This window comes from Labrus mixtus, chromosome 11 (genome assembly GCF_963584025.1).
Source record: "Labrus mixtus chromosome 11, fLabMix1.1, whole genome shotgun sequence".
Classification (NCBI taxonomy): Eukaryota; Metazoa; Chordata; class Actinopteri; order Labriformes; family Labridae; genus Labrus; species Labrus mixtus.
This window is the reverse complement of record NC_083622.1, coordinates 28,979,809-29,003,547: the sequence shown is the minus strand read 5'-3', so window position 1 is coordinate 29,003,547 and position 23,739 is coordinate 28,979,809. Positions and strand designations below refer to the sequence as shown.

At 40.2% G+C, this 23,739-nt stretch overlaps 1 protein-coding gene across 1 annotated transcript; it reads right to left on the bottom strand.

The window, feature by feature from the left end:
• Nucleotides 1-616: 616 nt before the first annotated feature.
• Nucleotides 617-17,605, bottom strand: fbxl4 (F-box and leucine-rich repeat protein 4). Its single transcript, XM_061051216.1, has 9 exons — nt 17,461-17,605; nt 15,961-16,596; nt 14,502-14,835; nt 12,213-12,457; nt 11,730-11,943; nt 9,555-9,626; nt 7,701-7,825; nt 6,601-6,788; nt 617-4,628 (listed from the first exon to the last, which is right to left on the bottom strand). The coding sequence occupies exons 2-9, from the start codon at nt 16,455-16,457 to the stop codon at nt 4,465-4,467; spliced, it is 1,839 nt and encodes a 612-aa protein (XP_060907199.1). The 5' UTR covers nt 16,458-16,596; nt 17,461-17,605; the 3' UTR covers nt 617-4,464.
• Between the last annotated feature and the right edge of the window lie 6,134 nt (nt 17,606-23,739).

The following is a 23,739-nucleotide window of genomic DNA, read 5'->3' as shown; positions in this document are numbered from 1 at the left end:
CAGGATATATCAGCCTCGTAGAGAAGCATGACAGCAAGAAATCACGGCATAGCAGCGAGCAGAAAGCCTCTATGAATCACGTTTGTACCCGTACACACACGCACAGTGGCAGAGGCGGCGGCAGCGGTGTTGTTGACTGAGGAATAATCATTGGGGAGGCAGTCCAAATTAATACTTCAGCCGAGGCTGCCTCGTTCTCCGTCATTAGGGCACATTACAGGGCCACAATATACATCATTAAACCAGGCATAAACAATTCATTAAAAGGCCGTTAAGAAGACAAGCTAATGTCACTTCTCTCTGTGGTATTAATAGAGTGTAAAATGGCAGAGGGTTAAGGCAAAAAGGATCATTCCGCCACCAGTATCCATTCATCCTGACTAATGGATTCAGTATTTGTTGTGGATTCTGTAGATGACCCTACGTTTATCCCAATCACACTTACATGGCTGTATTTAAGAAGCACTGGCATGACTCAGTAACACCATTTTCATCCCTTTTGTTAATGTCAGTTTAAGTGTAAGACAAAATTGTACATTCCAGTAACCCTTTTTTTTTGTTTGGTCAAATGTCTGATAATAACTATTGTCTTCTAAACAAAAGAGGCACACATGCACAGAGCTAGCTGTATAAGCCTTGTTTATTTAAAATCTGGTGGAAGTGAAGCACCCAGTTTCATCATGAGAGGCACAATCTTTTCACCCAACAGTGACTTTCACACTGCAGCACAGGGGGCATCACTGCACGTCCTCACAATGGCACGAAGGTTGATCACACTTCCAGAGTGGGAGGAGAGAGAATGCATATTCATTACAGAAAAGCAAGGCCAACACAGTCATACAAGGTGCAGGGCTAGAAGACAGAAACAAACCATCAGTGACCACCAGAGAATGGTGTACATCTTTTTAAATAGTCTGCCGTTACATAGAAATGCTGTTCTTGACAGTTGCTGTACATATTTTACATCGTCTGTGATTTCATTGTGAAAGTAATTCTCTTAAAATATACTACAAATGGGCTTGGATTAAATGGACCAAGAAAATGTGATGTGTGCACTTCTTGGATTCCAGTCAAGCAGCTGACTTCCCCTCAAGAAGTAAGATTTGCATCATGTGAAAGGGAGGGCTGGATGACTCACTGTTAGCACATCCTTTTGGTTTTAAACACCCAGACTGAGAATCAACTTTTATACATCAACTTTGACACAAATGATAAAAATGACTAAACCATCATTCTGGGGATTCCTACAAAAAACAATAATTAGATACGAGCATTGATTTCTATTTGAATTCTCAGAGACAAGTACACTGATCAATGTGAGTTGTGTTTAGTGTAGCATGGAGCAATTCATGGAGACAGGGAAGCAGTTTGAATCAAGACTCTAACAACATCTTTTGGGAGTAAATCGTCATGATTTCAGAAAATCCAAATGTTCCCCCTTCAAAAAAACAAAAACAAATTAACAAGTTCTGTTTTCCTCTGTTAAGGTCTTAAAATTTAATTCTGGTGAATACAACTATACACCTAAAAGTATTTACCAAGAAAACAGACACCCACAGATATTAAAGTGAAAGAATAACTTAGTAAACCTAAAAGAGACATGACCTGTGTCTTCATTGACATGTACAATACAACAAGTAACAGGTTAAAAACAAATAAGCGGCCTTATTTACAAGTGTATCCTAGTAGTTACAAGAACTAGTTAGTTAATAAGACGTGCTGAAGAGCATGTTGGTAAAATCAAAAATAAATGTAACTATATCAAACAGGACACTTTTCAGTGCTGAATTCATTACATTGATCTTTTTTCACTGCAAGTTAAACAACAAAACACGGTGATTCCCAAAATGTGTTTTACTGTTAACATGTATAAGGAAAATGAGTTTAAATAACACTTTGATAAATATGATGTTGAACATTAATTACCCTGGCTAATATACAGTATATGGCATCAACACTGGTCACATAGTCCAGGAGTCTGCATATTACTTTGGTTGAAAGGCGATAAAGCAGTTCACTACAATCTATCCCATACAGAGAACACACCACATTCAAACAAGAGTTTAAGGCACAAATATTGAATAGAAGCCTAGCTTAAAAAGAAAAATTCAAGTTTCAAAACAAAGGAAATGCTTTTCAAGCACTTGTGCCACATTGCAACTGTGACTTCATATATTACGTAAAAATTAAATAATCAGGAACATCAATATATTTTTCACAATCGTACTATTAAGGAAACATTCCACACTCAGAAACTTTCTCTGTCTCAGTTACATCAGTGTGTGTTTGTTCTTAAGAAAAACTTTGACTGTAGGTTAGCCTTAAAGATGACTCAGGATGTCTGCTGTGCTGGTGCCAGGAGCACAATATATGTAAAAAAAAAAAGAAAAGTAAAGCATACAAATGAAATCTAGAAGAATTATTAAAACCCCTGAGTTACAGGAAAAATACTGAGATAACAAAGTATTTACATTTCAACATACTTTCAACAGGACTTCTTACCCTTCAAGAAGAGTTCCTTATTTAAGTAACTGACAGAATAGTGTCAGGTTAGTGCGGGTGCCCCATGTACGGAGGCTATATAGTACACCAAGCGGGCGGCCCAGGTTTGAATCCGGCCTGTGGCTCCTTTCCCGCATGTCATTCCCCACTCTCTCTCTCTCCCTGATTTCCAACTCTATCCCCTGTCCTATCTCTCCAATGAAGGCATAAAAAGCCCAAAAATAAATCTTTAAAAATAAAATAACTGACAGACAGGTAGTGCAGTGTGGATGAAAACAGGAAAAGCATGCAGAATTATGAAACCATGGTGCAACTGAGATATTTAGCTGCAGAGCCAATTCACTAGTTACCCTTTCAAATAAAGTTGACAAAAGAGTTTGTAACTGAAACGATTACCAGAAGAAACTTATCACATAAAAAAAAAACTTACATGATGTAATACCATGTACTGTGGCCTTGCTCAATTTAATACCTGACCCAAGTTTTTGCCTCACATATAAACAAACTTGAAAGGGGGCAGCTTGTTGAAAAGTCTAACATAAAATGTAACCATGTTTCATTTTCATTGGGCACGTCAGACCTCGTCGCAGACGTTCTCAATAGATTCAATCCAACATAAGCCTCACTTCATCCCATCATGTTATGCACCATGCTTGAAGACCTCTAACAGGAAGTGCTTTACAAACATGTACATAATATTCAATCAATCTGTAGGCTGAATGTGGTGAAGCGTAGAAAGGAGCACAGTAGTGTGGTAAGTCTTTCCTCTCTGAATTGTGCCATCGAGACATTATAAATCATTACAAACGTTCAACATAAAACTTTGGCTTTTTTGACTTACAGTTTCAGGTTTTTCCAATTGCTAGTTTGCCTCCTTAAATATCAGGATTCTCTTCTTTCCTCAGGTCATTCTAAATCATATATTTTTGCTTTTTTGGACTGTTGAATTGTGTTGCTTCTCAGTGCTTTTCTTTGAATGTGTTTGTTAGTCAGTTGTTTGATATCTTTGATGTTTTCTCTATGTCTGCATTTTTAGCACGTGTTCAATAAAACAAGCGTTGTTCCAGTGTGCTTTTTCTTTCTCACATTCTGTAAGCTCTGATGAAAACATTTTGTGAATCCCAGGTGCGAGGGCCGCTGATGAAGTGTTTCTTTTTAAACATGACAGTCCTGTGTTTGATTCCACACTCAGTTCATCAGCAACACAACTGAGCTTGTGATACTCGCATCCAGGTCTGACTTCACACCCTCCACATTACACTGTATGAAATAAGGCTGTTTTCACCCTTAAAGCTCAAATGACCTTCAAACACAACAGAAGCATGTTTAATTTCTTCAATGAAATCAAGCTGGCTTGTTGTTGACAGATGCCTTCAGAATGACGCTCATGCATTTGAACAGTCCATGATTGATGCACATTCTGACAAGGCACTGTCGAAGGTCGTGATCTTTACCTTCATGTTATCAGTTAGCATGAATATGTGCCTTACTACTCCTGCAGTGGCTTTCCCAGTTTCCTGGGAAACCTTTTTTTTCACCTTTTTTAAAATCTCTTTTCGTTGTTCTTTCAAGATGTTCAACGGAGGATTGCTCACAAAAACGTGGCCATAGACGTTTGTGTTTTACAACCAGTACCAAGGCATATTTCTAGCCTCATGTTGCTTGGCAATTCGTAAGAAGTGATTCAGATTCTAGGATGCAGCAGCTTTACGGCAACAACCCTGATGTCAAGTGTCCAAAAAACAACCATAAAGTCTCATGTTTTATAATCCTGTGGGCTGGAGTCTGTAATTGTTTCTTTTCATCCACTTAATCCTTCTCCCCAGTGCAACTGCTAAAAAGAAGATCTTGTCTGTGATACAGATGAAAGGCAGGTCAGAGATCTCCATCAGCATCTGACCTGCCTCTTATTCACTTTTGGGCAGTGTTTGCTGGCGAGCACATTGCTCTTCTCCCTTCCTCTCACTGAGTGAAGCTCTTCTTGATGGCCACATTTGGGAAGAGTCCCGAGATTTCTTGGACGACCCGCATGTCTATCTGGGAGCAGAAGGAGACATCCAGGAGGAGAAGTTTTGGACAAGCCTGGAGGAGTTTCTTCAGTGAGCCAGCACTCACTAACCGTGTACCTGTCAGACGCAGACAAAGTCACAACAGACAAAAGAAAACAATGTAAACAATGTGCTGCGAAGACGCAACATGAGCAGAAAAAGACAGGGGAAAAAAATAAAGAAATATAACGTGAAGTAAATCTCAATAAAAAAGTACAGCTACTGACTAAGCAACAATTCTTCTCCCATATGTTGTGTTATTGTGTAGTCAGATTTATTTTAATTACTTGCTATAGATGAATTACTCTCCAGCACACAGAGAGACTCAATTACTGTATCAAACTTGTAAAGCCACAGAACTGCCAGCTTGGTTGATATGCGTTACATTACTAAGGTGCCAAGCCTGACATATTATGCAACTAGAGCTACAGAGTTTGTGGAATGGTGGTACCACACAGCACTGTTCCAACTTTGCCCAGTGAGCGATTCATTTATTTACATTGATACTAGGCAGTTTTATGGGTTATTGCTTAAAGAGCCCATATTATGCCCTTTTTGGAGTTCGTATATTTAATCTATGTACCTACTAAAGTATGTTCACAATAGCTAAAGTTCTAAAAAAGTGTCTGTTTTCATGTACTGCCGCTCCATGCATCTGCTCTCTTCTGACTCTCTCTCTAAGGCTCTGAAGTGCCCACGTTCAGAGTCTCCACGTGGGCCAAGTCTGATCTGATTGGTCGGCCTGTCGGCTCTGCCGTAATTGGTCAGTCGCTCAGCACGGTTCTCGGAAATGTCACGCCCCTTTTACCATATTGAGAATGCAGCCACTTTGGCTCCGAGGGCCAGGGAGCAAAAACATTAGCACCTTAGCACTACTGTGCTACCGCAGGCTACGGCATATCGTGGGCGTGCTACAGAAGTTAATGGGCGGGCAACATGAGCTGCTGGGCTTGCCACAACGAGCCAATGGGCTTAGATCAGTGATATCACACTGACAAGATGTCACACTGGCAATTTTTTTCGAGGGGGGCTAGAACCGAGCGTTACATGCAGCTAATGCTGCAGCTAACAGGAGGACGTAGGAGAAGCCGCGTTTCCGCGGACTTTGAATTTTTGCACATAGATGTGTCTAAACATGCACAGGACACTTGGAAAACACACTAAAGAGCATATAAAACCAGAAAAAGAAGAATATGGGACCTTTAAATTAAGTATATACGATTTTTTGACCCAGCAGATGTCACCCTTGAGCACCAGCATGAAACCAAAACAACTCGCGCTGCATTGTTGTGTTAGCATGCTAATGCTAGTGATCTTTATTATGCTCGTATCTTAACACTGCATGTAAATTTACCTGAAATGAGCGTGATCTAGAAACACAGTTAATCAGTGAGTACAGTATGTTATTCTTCTTTTCTCTAGTCCCTCAATTAAACAACTTTTATACACAAGGGGAGGAGTCAGCCGGCTGTCCGGGCGATGTAAACAAACTGAAGATAGGACTCTGAAAACTCTGAAAACATCACAGACAGTGGGACTCGGGTGTTACACCCATTGTAGACAGTCATGACTCACAGAGTTATTTTCAGAGGATATACTTGATTTATATTATATTTAAGTGTGAAAAATCACAGATTCTTCCTTTAAAGTTTACAATGGAATTGTTTTACAAAATCTAACTTGGAATTGACAGAAATATCCAAGTAATGATTTCATTACAAGAATATAAACAGCGCTGTGCTCCCTCGCTGGCTCAGCGGATCCTGTAACGCCTCTGTTATTACCTATGAAGACGGTACGGGGGGATCACTTCTATTTCATCATGGCAAAATGCATAATGAGAGGTGTTAGTAGTGACAGAGTGTAAAAACTGAAAATTCCCCTTGCGGGGATCAATAAAGTAAATCTTATCTTAAGATACTAACATGTATCAGCCTGTTGTATCAAAATATCCTGTACATTTGTAAGGCAAAAAAGGCATCGTCTTAAAGCTTTGATAGTTTTCAACTTCATATGTCTCTATGTAAAAAAAGACAGAAAGGGAACTTACCAAGTATGTCTAGGTGCTGCAATGATGGACAGTTGGCGGCCAGCTCCTCTATGTCTGAGTCGCAGACGGTGCGGTTTGCAGTGAGGAAGAGTTTGCGCAAGCGGGGAAGGCTGCGGGCGAGGTGCTGGAAACATCCAGTGCTGCTCTGCAGAGTGGGACACCAACCCAAGTCCAACTCCTCCAGCATCCTGAGCAAACACAAAGCAGAGACCATGCAAGAGTATTGCAGTGACTGAGACCCAAAATTTGGACATTGACAACAGATGGACTCTGATTTGACTGTGTGGTCACAGGACTAAGGGCCAGATCCACTAAAGGAATGCGCTGTTTTTTCGGGCGCGGGCACAATCCATTCTTTGGATTCTTGGATTCTTGGATCTGTCCCCTAAGTTGTTTAAAGCTCATGTGAGGAGCTTTTATCTGGTTATGAAACAGAATGAAATGTATTCTGATGTTTCTTTAACCCTACAAATGCAAACAAGACCATCAGCAAAAGGATTGATCATTTCTACATAGTTTTTTTAATGCCTAAACTTCTGCCGGGGGTCGATGTCAATCGAGGATATTAACATGCTGCAGAAACACTTTTTTAAATATATTTTTCGTTGAAAATATTTACAGTGATTGATGGGTTTGTCCTTTAAAGACAGTAGGATGAGATGTTTTATTATAAAACCCTACTTTGAGGAGTAGATCAGCAAACAGATAAGATAATCAACTTTGTCCACAGGGGGCGCCACAATCATCTCAAACATTGAGTTTCTCACGGGCGCTTTCAGTTTAGTATTCATTTGCATTAAATGCTGTAATCTTAATACATAGGACTAAATAATCAGAGTGTTCCCTTTAAAAACTGATAACTTTAATGTAACAAAAACATCTCACAAACTGAGAAGCCTTTGCTAGCATCTACTTTCTATCTACATTGTGTGGTGAGACATCACATTGTGTTACAGCATGAAGAATTATAAATCTGATGTTTGATAACATACATGTCAAAAAGGGGCGTAAATGATGATGATTGTTAATTTGACTTTGTGAAGGAATATAAAATATCATTACTTTTTATTTTCAGCACTGAACACATTGGTGTGGCCTACCTGCAGCCAGACACAAGCTCAGCCAGGCCTCGGTCGGTCAGGTTTCTGCAGCGCCACAGGTCCACTGAGCAGAGAGAGTGACAGCGAGCAGCCAGCATACTGGCCACAACGTCATAGTCCTCAATCTGTTGTAGAGATATGCAGAAATTAAAATCAGTTTACACTCTCCAGGCAGCGTTAGCAGGACAGCTGTCTTTATGGAGGACCTTTGGAGGTCCACATCAGTTTGAAGTTGAAACCTGAAACTATGCACTCTACAGCGGCTTCCTCAAATGTTGAGTTTCAGATGGAGGAGACGCATTTCTATTTTTGTTCATTTCTGTGTATGTCATGAAGGACATCATCAAGGTTCAGGGATTTTGTGTTTATTTGTTCAGCAAGCAAATAAAATAAAATTCTCTTCCTCTGAGCATGTCATACATTCAAAGGATTCAATCAATTGCCTTTAGGGAGAGAAACAGGGCTGAACAAATTAAGTAAGAAGTGAGTCCATAGCCATTTCCCTCATATTGTACTGTGCATTTTGAGCAAACTTTGGGAAAGCAGTGATAACAAAAAGGTGATAAGCTGTATCTACTGGTTTGAGGGACATAACCTGACTACCCCGAGAGGGAACAAAGCACTAAGAGAAAACACTTTCACCAGAAAATAAATGAAATGGTCTTTCAAGAACTGATTTGTTTTTGCAAAGCTGTTATTGTTCTTTGGTGTCAGGTAATGTTGGTCATATTTCATCCTTTCATCCAAAGATGAAAGCAAAGAAATGCAATTTAACAGCCAGTGCAGGCACCTTCCTCCTAGAATCACAGCATGTAGAAGGTTTCTCTGAGCACGCAGGGGATCATATTAAAACTTTTGTCTGAAACAGTTGCTGTAGTTGTGTATTTCCATTGTTGCATTACCCATGACCCGTGAATACCATAAGAAAGAGCTCAAATACAAACTGTGCATACATCTTCTTCTGTTAAACATAAGGCCACATTAACAAGTTGATGCTATGCTTCACGTAGCATAGAGACTGGAGTGAGCTAGACTTACTATGTATTACAGTGACACAAACAACAAACCCAGCTCTCTTTTTAAATCTGTGTAACCACTTATATTTAAAAACAACAATTGTCTGTGTTGACTGCAGTTTTTTTAATGGGATAAACAAAAGAACAGAATATGACATGTTAATCTTTTTCCTTTTCAAATGATGGTAGGATGTTTTCTGATTGTATTTGCCTTTTACAAAGCAAAGCTAGCTGTTTCCAGATTCCAGTTCTTATTCGACGCTAAGCTCACCAGCTAGGGACTTGATAAAATGTGCTTGCAATTATTCTTATTGTCTTACTTCCCCCTAAAAAACAAAAAAAGGTGTTAAATTAAAAACATATTTCCATTAATGTCAAACTAATTATTCTAGGATATGTTAATATCTATGGCAGAAATTTGCTTTCTGAGGGCAAATCAGATTCATTACCTCCAACATTAGGGTCATGGTTTTTAAAGTCCTGGTTTGTGTGCTTTCTTCACTGAGGTTTTTGCTGTGTTGTGAGGTGAGGCTGAAGACACATTTTGTGTCAAGGAAGGAAATAAAGTATTCACTTAAATGGTGTGCAGTGCCAATATCACAGGCCTAGTCTATTTTACACCCCACCAGTTTATTGTTAGCAGCTCAATTAGTGCTACACTACTGATGTCTCGCCATCTTTCAGACAAGCTGCTATTCAACAAACACACATGGAGGATTGTGCAGTTAGCAGACTGTGCTTTATTTGGACTCCTTTCCGAGTCTTTCTTTCTGTTTATGTGTGTAGGTGCGTGTGTGTGCGTGTGCGTGTGTGTGTGTGTGCGTGTGTGTTTTCTCACCCTCACACAGCTCCCTAGGTTGAGATGTCTCAGCTCTATGCAGAAAGTCAGGATACTCAGAATAGCTGTTTGCTGCAGAGAAAAAAAGGAAGATGCAGAGTTGTCATACCCATATCATATCTGTTTTAAAACCGTATCCATATCAATTTGCTACACTGATCATTTCTAAGAAGCAACACCTTGAAAATCAGGAAACAACAACACACACGCAGAAATAACTAGAGCCACATGTTCAATAACAAGACATTTAACTATATTTAAGTTACAATAACAATATATCTCTAAATAAGAGAAACAGGTCCAGTTAAAGTAAAGTCAAGCGATCTACTGCCTGCTGCCTAGGACACTCACTTAACACTTGGTGTATTTAAGAGAATTTAATAAAGCCCAGCAGTCCCTTCACACACAGAGTACACAGATCTCTCTAGTGGCACTGCAGCTTGGATGGAGATATGGGAATTCAACACTAGAACTGCCAACACGTGTACCACAGTGGCAGGAGAAAGTGTGAGACATGAAAGTGAAAGCCTTTTGTGCGTGTGCGGCTAGTGTGTGCGCTTGAGTCTGTTGCTGGCATCTTTATAAACGCCTCTCTCGGGCGAGCTAGCCATTTAATTAGAGCAGTGACAGGGTAATGACAGCTGAGATGTCGGGGCCTCAAACAGACACACAGCTCGCTCTGTGTGCCGGGGTATAAACAACCTGCAGCACGCTGCCTGGCTCCACCGCAGAAACACTACCCTGCCTCCTGCCCACAATGCTACTCAGAAAACATGGCAAACATTGAAGAAACACAGAGGAGCATAAAACCAAAACACTAGACAGTGGTAATACACGTCAGATAGGCCTGAACTTGAACACTTGCAGTATGATATTTAGGGCCTCTGGGTTTAGAGTTGACTCAGGTCATCTTAAAAGACAACAACAGAGAATGAACTACACCCAAATAAAACACCTACCTTCAAATGAAAAAAGCTTGCAAGCTCATAACTCTGATACTAATGAGAGGTTCCTGAAAGTTTGATTACATTGATGTTCTTCATTTAATGTCTTAATAATGACGGCATTATGGATAGAACAAACTGCAGGCAGTGATTAATCCTTTATTCCCAAGATGGGGGTTTGACCCTCACATGGGGTCACACTCAGGATTCACATGACAGGAAAGAGGAAAAAAAGGCTTCTCAAATAATGTCAATATGTTTAATTATCTGAAATTTTGGATGAAGTCTTTTGCAAAATAAAGTCCTTCAGAGAGGCTCCTAGAAAGGCAGAATAACACAATATACCAAAGGAACATTACTATTTGTTAAATTATACAAAGCTCAGACAATTACTGTATGTAACCTGTGACATTGCTTTTAAGTAATAATGACATTCCTAAAAAACACATCAACCTAAAAAGCCTGACAGGTTCAGATGAGACCAAGTTAATTGTACTGTATTGTGGACATAAAGTAGTTTCTTTGTCTGTAGGAAATCATGCGTGCTAGCTGGCAGAATCTGCCATGTATGTATGTAGATTTCAAACAGTCACAGAATAAGATGTAATCATCTCTTCCACTAACAGTAGATTTCTTTGTTATGCAGAACGTTTGCAAGCATGAGAGAAACTGATTACAACTGCAGCAAAACAAATTTGGTAATAGGCACTGTGCTGCATTGTGAAGGCAAAAAAAATGAAGCGGCAGGGAAAGAGAACTGAAATGGCTTTGTTTGTGCTGCAAAGCGAAGCTGGTCATGTTATATACACACAGACATGTTTGACTTGCAAGCATTGTTGGGTCTTTTCAAAGTTAAGCAGCTTCCATCTTAGTTCTGACAGATGATAGAGAAGAAACTGTTCGTGTAAAGTGTTGTGAACTGAATGAGCAGAGAAGTGGTTTGTGCAAAGTATTAGATTCAAACTTAAACTGAGATAAATCCAATGTGTTTGAAATGTTTTAAACATATAACTCAGTCGTACTGACTGCTAAAAATCAGAAGACGTGAAGATGTGCTACATTGTTGAGAATAATGAAAAAATTAAACAGCAATGTCAGCTGAGCAAACTGCAGCCATACATTCTGCTGTATCACAGTCGATTTTATTTAGTCATGACACATGTTGGAGCACTGGTAAAAATGTCATTTACATTATGCTTTCCCCAGAGTCACAGTTGCCTGTGCTGCCTACCTCTATCTTGGTCCTGTAGAGCACCAGTCTTCGGAGGCGTGTGAGTTTTGAGATGTGTGTGAAGGCTTGTGGGTTGAGGCGGTCGCAGGAGGAAAGGTTGAGCTCCTGAAGCCCAGGACAAGTCTGCGAAATGACCTCCAGACACGCCTCATTCAGGAAGTGGCAGCATGACAGCTCCAGGCAGACCAGGCTGAGACCACAGGCCTTCATAAAGCTGAGGGTAGAATACATTCAGAGAGCATGACATGAGCTGAGTGCAGAAGAATAAAAATCACAGCAACTAGCCTGGATGTCCTTTATTTGCACATTAAGGCTAACATATTTTATTTAGCTTAATTACAGAACAAAGTAAGTATCCATTTTATTTGTCTCTGTATGTGTACCTCCCTCAAAACTAGTAATTGTACTTTTAAACACTTATTAGTTTTCAAGGTCATCTTCCTGTTGTCTAATACTGTACTTGTTGCCTCCTGACAGACTGACCTGCTGAAGCCAGTCAGGGTTAGAGCCCCGCGGTTGCCGGTCCAGGACAGGTTGAGCCTCTGGAGGAGGGTGCAGCGACTCTGCAGGTGTCCCAGGGAGGCGTCACTCAGCCGGCCCCAGTAGGACTGCAGACTCAGCTGGGTGTACTGCAGTGGGTCGCAGCAGTGCTGGTGCAGCAGCTTACAGCTCTGAGCCAGACGGCAGAGGTCTGGCAGGGTCAGGTGGCTCAGTATCAGCTGGATGAGCTATGGATGGAAGATGGGGAGAGGGGTGAGAAGAGGAGAGGAGAGGAGAAAGGAAGGAGAAAAAAACATAAGGCTAATACATCTGGTAGGGGATCATACAAAGTGAAGCATATAACAGAGCATTAAAGAGTAGAAGAACCTAGAAAGAAAACACACAGTATAGCAGAGAATGTTAATTGTGTCCCTTCTGTCAGGCAGATCTTAAAAGTGTTCTCCTGGACACAAAGCACTGATAGCAGGATCAGCAACGAGGTGAGCCGTTTTGTTTTGCACTGTGTTCTTTTGCCTCTCAAAGAGAAACAATGACTGTGCTCGTTTGTGTGTTGCAGTGAATTAACAATACACGGGGTTTAAGCTGGTATCAGCTGACAGATAATAGCTATATTGTGTTTCTGAAACAAGCACACAGCGGTTGTGAAGACTGCTGTTAATGGCAGCGGTTTGGAGAGGAGATAAGAGAACGACTATCAAGAGCAGTGCTGGTGTTTTGAAGCTCGTCTCAGACGACGCGATACATCAGTATGGCATGAAAATGACTCCAAGTCTGTGAGTACAGACATGATCAAGTGTCACACTGGGTCTATGCCACGATGTTCATGTGTTTGTGTGGAAAACTTGTAAGCACAGCACACATGCACACTGAGGGGCCCATGCAACAATTTACAGCCCGGCTTCAAGACGATTAGTCACGATCATAATTATGAATAAAGACAATTTTTTTTAGAACATTTATAATCTTCTCACAACGAACTTTAAAAATTGTATTTATCGGTTAAGGCAACAAATTGAGGCAAACAGAAAAATCTCTTTCTGGATCTGTTTTTAAGATGAATTAGATTCCAGTGTGCCATGTTGTATTATATGTATGTGCTAAAACTATTTATCAATTTATCTAGAACTATTTAAAATAAACAACACATTTGTTTACATTTTTTTCCTCATCTTAAATGTTTTGATTAACAATAAAAGCACAAACAGAAATTCTGTTTTGTTTTGTTTCATTTTACTACATGTTGAGTGTAATAATGACTGTTAGCATCAGACTTTCACTGCCACAAAATACTTGGATGTTAACATGCAAACTGTGAGCTGTATGAAAATACATGCAGATGCCAGAAACTAGTAAATCACTGACTGAGGGGTTGTGTAGTTCACAAGTAATGCGAACTTAGTAATGCAACTAAAAGTGTTTTCTGCAATTACACTGAAATATCCTCTTTTTATGCTTCAATCCAAAGTGCACCCAGACACCTGCTTTAAGATAAACTGTCCCGTCCTTATTTTGCCATCTAGTCGCACCATACAGCACGGTTTCCTTGAGTGGGCGCTGTACGTATGTGTAATGCATGCAGGTGACAAGATAAGACCGCAGTGCAAATGGCTCAAGAAGATCTTTCCATTTGTCTATAAATTGCTTGAATGCATTAAGAAAATGTTTACATGTTGGGGCGCAGATGGTTTAGCGGTTGGATCGAAGCCCATGTATGGACACTATAGTCCTCCAAGCTGGTGGCATGAGTTCAAGTCCCAAATGTCATTCCCTAAAATCTCTCTCTCTGATTCCCTACTCTATCCACTGTCCTATCAAATAAAAGGCATAAAAGCACAAAGAAGACAAAAAATTATCTTTGCCATGCACTAAGACATAAAGAAGACTGCAAGCTCATAAACGTAGGTTCAAACTATTTTGGATTTAAAATACTTCAAACAATCAGCATGAATATCAATTAAGAGCTTTGGTGAGTAGCACATAAACATAACTTTTGTTTGTTTACTATTAATCCATGTGGTTCCTTTAATGGCAATCACTGCTAATAGTGTAGTTGCAAGAAGGTATCCCTCATTATTTGTCAAAATACAGCAAAATAATCACTTGAGGAACACCTAAAGCCAATATTTACAAAACATATATATATTTATATCCCTTTCAAGAGCTACAGAATTACTTCTGAAGAGAAAACATTGAATTTTGTTGATGTCCTCTGGTGTATCTACACTTTTATCTGAGTAGCTTGAGGTATATTTCTTTAAGATCTGTAATCACCTCGTATGGCAGTTTGTCAAAGTATCCATTCCCTGTCCTCTGATGCTTGCCATCTCCTTGTCTGAATGGCCCTCCTACATCAGACAGCTCCTCCTCGCTGTCACTCAGGTCACTAATGTCGATGACAGGCATCTTATAGAGGGCCAGCATGGGCCTCTCTTTCACCCCCCGCAGGATAACAGCATCCAGCTCAGTGTAATAGTCCAGCAGGGAACTGTTGACCTCCAGGCGCAGCAGGTTGGTGGGGAAGTTAATGTGCTTGATGTTAGGGGCAAACTGGCGAGCCTGGGGTGTCAGCACCTTGGTGGGCTCCCCTGACCATAACACCTCCCACCTAGACAACAGAAAGTGAATTCAAGAGTTGTTCTGTAAAGCCTCACCAAATGAGACATGTGCATACTTTTCATTAAAAGTGTATTCATGAATAACACTCAAGAGAGATACAACATCCTGTTTGGTCCGATCCTGTAGAAAAAGAAAAAAAAAGCCTGGCTCTTGACAACATCCTGGCTTATTCACAACTTCAAAGATTGTTGGTTTGCCCAAAAACCACATTGACTCATGAGGGATGGTTATTAGTCAGTGTTGAACTATTAAAGCTCCCTCCTGATGTCTCCACCTCTTACTTTTGAGTACACACAGTATGATTTCAAATAGGATTCTAATAGCTTATTTTTACATTATTTTAAATCCATACACTTTTGGTGCTGTTAAGGAGGCATAGAGGTTTAATGATGGAATCTATTGAAGACTCTGCTGACCCCAGGCCAGCCAATCACGTATGACAAGAAATAACTGTAGGATAATGGTCTGGTTATTATCAAACTTACATGCAGTTATGACACTGGGAAAAAGCAGAAGCAATATTTTAAATGTACAGGTACTTATTTTCATCGACTTTAACTGAGAAATATGGCCTCAAAAACCTGATCTGTTAATGTCTATAATTCAAAGATGAGTGCTCACTGAATTATAATACCCTTCATGTTCTGTAAGCCAGGAGTGACCAGTTACAAAAGTTTCAACATTTCTATATGCACTAATACCGAAATGCTTTTAACACCAAGTATCACAAAAAGTCCCTTTTTAAAAATGATAATTATGGGTCCTGTTGTGGCTCAATACTGACTTGCTTACAGTTTTTATTTATATTATGATCACTAAAATGTTGAATACTCACACAAGCTTACATTTGCATTGTTTGAAAGAAACTTGATCACCACTGTGCTGGACCTTTGAAAATTTAAACAATGACCCCTAAGCACTCATACACAATACAGAGCTGTTCTATTGACGTGTTTTCAAAACAAATGTAAAAAAAAAAGAAAGGCAATTTAAGAAGATGTCAGGCATCAATCTGCGATTGCATAATAAAACCAGTAACAAACAAAGTGTTTCAATTAATGGCTGTAATGTCGTGCAGCTTTTTAAAAAACTAGAGAAACTTTTTTTTTTTTACCTGACATCAGTGGGTGGGTTCTGGGAGAAGGGGTTGTGAGAGCAGGCTAGGATCTGGACAATGGCTCCAGGGTAATAAGTCTCAAGCACCTCCACTGCTGTTGGGTAGACTGGCTCCTCGAAGCCCAGCTCAATGTAGTCCTGGCTGTAAAAGCCTTTAGGGGTACGTCTGAAAGGTGGCGGGGCACTGGCACACTGTTCCCACCACTTCCCATAAGCCCTGAACACAGCCGTCTGAGTGAAGTCCCCGGAGCTGGGGTAGACATTTGGTACCCCAGCCAGGTTCCACATGGTGTAGGACATGCTATTCTCACTGCCATAGTGGGAGCTGAAGTCAAGAACCTCCTTAGCATATTGCTCCACCTCAACACTGACCGGCAACACAGCACGTTGGCCGGACTCCACAGCGCGCCGACTGGTCAGAGCCTCACCTCGAGTCCCACTCCTGGAGCGCCGCCGCAGACAGATATAGTAAAACATGCTCAAGAGAGTTAGCATAGGGAATTCTTGGGTGGATGAGGTCAGTGGGGAGAAACAGAGGCTAAAAGGAGGAAGAGCCTCCACCTACTGGAAACACACTGGCTCAGGAGCTCGGGGTGTACAAAGCACAGGCTAGAGGCCCGGCTGCATGCATGACCTGTAGGTTAGGCAGAGACACAAACAAGAGTGAGAACAGCAAGACAGCAGATGTGAGACACCACAGAGTTATTCTCCTGTTAGGTACTGAACTAGAATAATTCAATGGTAAAAAAAACAAACAAACTACAGCCTCAACAGCTTAGGTACTGAAAGTATTGTAAGTCCATTATTATGTTGTTTGTGTTGGCTCATTAAAAAGTACAGTCAGATCAACATCAACTAAAGAAAACGCACTTAAAGGTGTGGGTACAACACACCTGCACACACTTCACCCAAGTCAAATCCCTTGTATGTGTAAGCAAACCTGCACAAAATAAAGCTGATTCTATCAGTTATCTACACTACAAAACAAATAAACAAATAAACAAACATGTATGTAACATAAGCTCTAATGTCTAGCTCGTCGGTAATAAGTTCGTTATATCTACTGGACAAATGTCATCGTGTTAAGCATTACGAGTCTGTCAAGACAGACAAGTTGGTCTGGTCACACATTCTGTCTCTAAATGGACGTCATCGATAAATTCACATGAAATAAGTTAAGCTAGCCGTCACAAATAAACTGTTGCTATATAAAGACATTTCTTACTGTTCCTCTTTCTCATTTCCCTGAAATGATTATGATTATTAAGTCACGTGTCGTAGCTAACATGAACTAGAAATGCCAGCTGCTTCTGCCAGCTTCAATGTTGTTGTTGTTGTTGTTGTTGTGACCATAAGGGTTAAATAGCGGCTGTTAGTTAGCTAGCGATAGCTAGCTAGCATATAGACAAGCCGAGCTCTCAAAACAAAACTGTTAGCTTACGTAGCTAGCTTTGCAAAATCGAGCAAACAAACAGGACGGGACACAACTTAGATTTACAGTAATCGTAGATCGATGTATCCATTCATGTGTAACAATCCTCTTGTTTCCTTGACGATAACGTTGTGTCAACCACCAAACCACATTCCTGACGCTTTACCTTGTGATGCCTTCCAGGACAGTTGGATAATGCACTTCCTCATCGAGTGCAGTTTGCAATCAATCACATAACCAGGTCAATAATACTGTAAATACCGTAGCATTTATAGGTATCACAGATTTGAGAAGTTATGTTAAGAAAATTAGCTTATCCTTGCCAAGGTCTTGCCGGGAATTGAAAATAAATTCCACGTTTTTTCTAAATATTAGGCTATATAGCCTACATTTAAATTTTTATTATTTAAAAAAAACAACTTATTGGGACAGCAATAGTTAAATAACTATTGCTGTCCCAATAAGTTTAATTACACCGTTTTAAGTGACGACATAATTAAAAATGTCAGCCATTTAGACCCTCTTGTTATTTACTGAGTCAGGTAATGTTAAGTCGCCTGAACTTAGACGGAAGGTCATTAAAAGCGACATTACTTCCGGACATCAAAATATCAACATCCTGTAAACGTCATACTGTAATTGTTTTGACTTTACCATTTCCAAAACTTGTTGGTACTATCGGAGATCAGAGATGAAAAAATCTGAGAGGAGCCCACATAGCTGATACACTCTGTTCTTTATGAATATGTATGTGCAAAGTGAGTTCTTCAGACTAAGTTAGCTGAGATATTAAGTCCTTAATGGACATCAAGAGTACATATTGCTGTGTTTAAGTCAGGTTTAAGGTTTGACTCTCATCGCCACAGTTTGTTTTTAGGCAAACCCGGGATAAACCCAAATCAGAACATCTTCCACCAGAGCCAGTTAAAGGTGAGGGAGGTAGAGTGCCAGGCTCAGACAGTGTCTGTATTTTACTGAATATAACATTCCTGTTGATAAAAAAATAAAAAATATCTGAATAACACTCTTGATTCCAGTTTTCATTTGTTATTGCCATCTTACTTTCCAGATAAAAAAAGAACACAGTTATCCTACCTTGCAAGAGGAAAGATTAAAACAATTGGGCGGCTGTGGCTCAGTTGGTAGAGTCGTCGCCTCTCAACCGGAAGGTTGAGGGTTCGATCTCCAGCTGGCCAAATGTCCGATGTGTCCTTGGGCAAGACGCTTAACCCTGAATTGCTCCCCCTGCTTCAGTGGTGGTGTATGAATGGGATTAGTAACTTCTGATGGATGATACTACATAGCAATCATCACTACCATCAGTGTGTGAAAGGGTGGGTGTGACAGGTGGTGTAAAAGCGCTTTGAGTAGTTAGAAGACTAGGAAAGCGCTATATAAGCTCAAGTCCATTTACCATTTACAATATGGGGTGATTTGGTTGCATTGATGCATTGCAAAATAAAATTGTAACTGTCACAACCAGAGGATGTTACAATCATACATGTATTAAATGTATTTCTCAGATATGAAATATCCATAACCAAAAAGTGTATTGTGTTCTTAATTACTTTCCCCAGGAAATAAAGGACTTGAGGACAGCAATTGATCAAAAATGTATGTATGCATAGATTACATTTTAGCTTGGGGAATGTGATGGATTGCAAATACACGTAATTTACACAGTGAGAACAGCACACTTGTTCTAATATTGAAGTTTACTGATATGGCTGCTGCTTTTTTTATTCTTCTTCATTGTCAGTTAATAAATGTACGTTAAAAAGAGAATTTATCTGACTGAGCAACAATGGATTAATCCAAAGACATTTAGCCAAATGTCAATCAATTGGGTGGCAGTAGCTCAGTCTGTAGGGACTTGGGTTGGGAATCGGAGGGTCGCCGGTTTAAGTCCCGACACGGACCAAGTCCAGAAATTGGCCTGGTAGCTGGAGAGGTGCCAGTCTACTTCCTGAGCACTGCCGAGGTGCCCTTGAGCAAGGCACCTAACCCCCCCACCAGCTCAGGAGCGCCCACTGTGGGCAGCCCCCTCACTCTGAGACCTCTCCATTAGTGCATGTCCATAGGATCCTGTTTGTGCATGTGTGCGTATTTCAGCCTATGTTTGTGTAGCATGTTCACTAGACAGAGTGTAAAAATGAATTTCCCCTCGCAGGATCAATAAAGTATAAATTATTATTATTATTATTATTATTAAGAGCAAAAACAAAAAGTTTTCACATTTGAGATGCTAAAACTGCGTTATTATAATCTGACACAATTTATTTATAGAATAGTAGAAGAAATATGTTTCATACCAAAAAGACATTACAACTATTTTTTTCTTTTGCATCAAAAAAAGAACGTATCTTGTTTTGGTGATGCCACTTTATTTTTAACAAAGAGATTAAAATGCAGATACAGGTGATCAATAAATCATGCTTATGTTACAATGCTGCTAGACTTTGCTGTTATTAGTGGTGCATTACATCATTTGCACAGATATTAGGATAAGAAGGATTGTTTTAGAGATAGCCGTCCTAGTGAAGTGAAGCCTACTCTGCAGAAGAGAATCCTCTCACCTCCACTCAGGCTCTAGCCTGCACAAACTTTCTATCCACATCTGACAAAGGTGTAGTGTTCTCCATATATGATTTCCAGCTGTCATTCAAGCACGTGTGTTTCACATGGCAACATCTAAAATCTGATTGGCCACCCCAGGGCCACCCCAGAATCCAAATCTATGATTGGCTATTTGCCTATTCAGAGACAACTTAACTTTAAATAAACTAATCTGGATCTTTTCAAACGGTCTGCTAGGAGTTTTCTTTGTGTTAACGTCGTAAAAATGTTTTTGTACTTTTTGTTGTAAATAAATTCTTGAAATCCTTTGCTCTTTCCTTAAAAAAATCCAAGCAAAAACTTGTGCAAACTGTATAACTTGAAATGGACTTGCAAATAAATGTATTTCAAGTTGGACACCGCACAAGAGTTTGAATTTGACTAATTTACTACTTTACATTTTAATTTTGCACTTACATCTTTGTTTTTGAGTCCCTATAGAATCAAGCTAAGCAGATTTATATTTTGCCAAATTGTGTTACTAACAAGTACATACTGTATCATTAGTGGGATAGAAGGGGTGAAAAAATGAAATTCATTTGTGTGTGTGCCCACAAACTTCATGCCACCCCTCAATAAGTCAGTGCCTCGGGTCAGCCACCCAAATCAAATAAAGTCTGCACGACCCTGCTGATAATAAAGAGCAAAAATGTTTTCTGTGTATGACGGCGGTTGCATTTGGGCTGGTATTTGCATAGAAGAATGTCTTGTCCGGTCACTCTGTCTCTGGGGTGCTCTGTTGGCACTATTGTCAAAATTAGAAAAGCCCAATGTCTCCACCCTGAAGGCAACCAGTCACAAGTCCATCCCTCATTACCCGTCATCCACTGTGGGTGACAAGGGGAGATAATTATCTTTGACTACAGGGGCTCCTGCTCGCTTTCTCCCAATTTTAACAAATCTGGGGCCTATCAGAGAGAGTGTGAACAACTTCAGAGGTAAAATTCAAAACCTGCTTAAATTTGCCTGTCATTTGACTTGCATGATTCTTTCCTCAATATCTTCCACAATACTACTCTACTTTGACCTCAGCACATTAAATCAACTGCTTGGACCTTGTTTCTACTCAGAAAGATCAACTCTCAAACTTGCGTCTCCTCTTTCACTTTTTCATCACTTTGTCTTGATTGATCTCAGCCTGAAACAGAGCCATGCAGCTAAGACTGTAACACATCAGTGCAAAGGATGCAGCCCCCAAATCGCACTGACACACATACACACACACACACACACACACACACACACACACACACACACACACACACACACACACACACACACACACATACACACACACAAAAGACACAAAGAGTGTGTAAACAGTACCCAGCTAGATTTAGAGCTAACAAGATAGGATGATGTGAATAGAGGGCTAGTGGGCATGCTCAGTGATTGACAGGCCGGGCCGCTGTCAGCTCCTCCAGGCAGGCATCAGCGAGCAGCAGTCCTGCTACTGTCAGAGCTCTGTTCTGGTCCACTGTGCCACACATACATATGCACATAGCCGAGCACACACAAATGCAAATGGGGATGGACACACATATAAGCCCTTGCATGGATACATGTGTATGCACACACACACACACACCCACACACACACACACACACACACACACTTTTTCTGTGTCACTCACACATACACCCATGCACTCACACACTTCTTGTCCCTCAGCTATGCCCCAGCTGTCAGAAGCCAGTTAAATAATGAGTGTGCTGCTCTCCTTCCCTTTTGCATAGAGGCTGAGGATCTGGTTATTGCTTGTAGAAAACAGAATATTTTCACTGTTTTCCCAGCTGCAGCTCGGTCATCCCACGTGGGGAAACATCTCATGAGGCTCTGAGAAAATTCACGCCTGCCCATCTTGGTTTAGATTGAGGCAGTGATAGGCAGCTTTTGCACTGTAGCTAACCTCTTACTTCAATGCTCTTACTTCAATGGGGTCCTAGTCCTAGTTTATGCTGTGCGACTTCGCCCAGAACGAGCAGCTGTAGAAGCCTGTGATTTATAAATGGCTCTTCATGAGAGTATAATTTACCTCACACAGGTCTGTGGTCAGTGCCATTATAAACATGACTTCCAGGTGGCAGTACATTTATTATTCACACACATTTAAATAAATTTGACTGTCCAACATGTTTTATGCATTTTGGCAAGGCAGCAGCGCTAAACCTGTATGGACAGCGAAAGTGTGAAGTACCTGCAGCTGAGAGGGTTGCATATGATTGACAACAGAGAGTGGATTGGACACAGCAGTTACTCTCAGGTGGAGATATACTTTTCTGTAAACCAGTTGGCAGAGATGATAGGGTTGAGTGCAAAATTCAAAATTGTAAGTGTGAATACAAAAATCATAGAAATAAAGACATATGCTTCCCTTTTTTCGTAAATGTTTACCGGATGTCAAACTCAATAGAGATAATGCATGGTTACGTTTTTTATAAATGCTTTCAGTTTTGTGATGTTGTAGGCACTGCTGTGCTTTGAGCTAAAGTATGTTAACATACTGACTTTCTCAGAGGGACAACAATTCTTACACTTCAATGTTTAACAGCTATAATGAATACTATATGGCAGCTGAGCCACAGGTAGAGTCGGTCATCTCTCAACTGGAAGGTTGGGGGTTCGATCCCCAGCTCCTGCAGTCACATGTTCAATGTGTTCCTGGACAAGACACTTAACCCTAAATTGCTCCTGCTGCTTTGTCGGCAGCGTATGAAAGTGTATGAATGAGATTAGTTCAAACTGATGAACACTTTACATAAGAGCCATCAGTGTGTGAATGTGTAGGTGTGACCTGCAGTGCATACGCTTTGAGTAGTCAGAAGACCAGTAAAATGTTATTCAAGTCCATTCACCATGTTTGGATGCAGGTATCTGGTGATCTATTACTTTAAATTCTTAATGTATCTTATTTTCTGAACCCACTCTTGACTTAAAGCACTTCTGTTTAGCAGTTAGGAGAGGTGTGTTACCATTCAATGAAATTAGTGGCATAGTTTTGATCATAAATTAGGACATTTTAAAGTACTAAGTGATGCATTGATCTTTCATTTGTGACTCCGCCTCTACTACTTGATATGAGAATTTTCCAATGGGCCTTTATAGCCCAGGGTTCATCATATTTTCAGTATTGAAAAAACACTTTTCAATCACCATGAACACAAAGCTAAATCAATTTACTTATGCAGTACATAAATTGTGTCTCAAGCACCGGGAAGAATCTTGTAAGTGGACATTGAATTAAATAACACAGAGTTCATGTTTTGAACTCGTGTCAGTGCCTGTGAATGATTTGAGAATATGTTGAATTGTTTGTTATTGAAATAACGACTGCTGCAGAATGTTGAATAATATGTTTTATGAGCTAGTTTCTCCATGATACTTTACTCACTTTGAATTTCACAAACTTTAGTATGTCATATGTTTCACATGGCTTAACTACCATTTCAGATCACAAAGCATTTGAGTCTCCACTCAGGTCTGACCTCCCATGCAATCTCTGCCATCTGACTGTGCTTCCCGATGCTGATCAAGCCTATTAAGAGAACGTTTTGGGTACATCCGACTGATTGTGAAACTTCTCAGGCTTTTTAGTCTTAATGACAGAATCTGCAAATATAATTACTGCTGCAAGAAAACCAAGCCAGAGATAGCGGAGAGAAGCTGTCATCTGCCTTTGTTTTCCAGTCCGTGTCCTCCAACTGAACTTCACCGACCGACAGTTTAAT

What these genes read in the sequence shown, in the direction of transcription:
- fbxl4 (XM_061051216.1), bottom strand. Translation starts at nt 16,457, where the DNA reads ATGCTAACTCTCTTGAGCATGTTTTACTATATCTGTCTGCGGCGGCGC. An exon ending in TCTACAGGACCAAGATAGAG is followed by an intron (nt 9,627 to 11,729) that starts GTAGGCAGCACA and finishes TTTTCTCTGCAG; the next exon opens with CAAACAGCTATTCTGAGTAT. An exon ending in GAGCTTGTGTCTGGCTGCAG is followed by an intron (nt 6,789 to 7,700) that starts GTAGGCCACACC and finishes GTGTTTGCTCAG; the next exon opens with GATGCTGGAGGAGTTGGACT.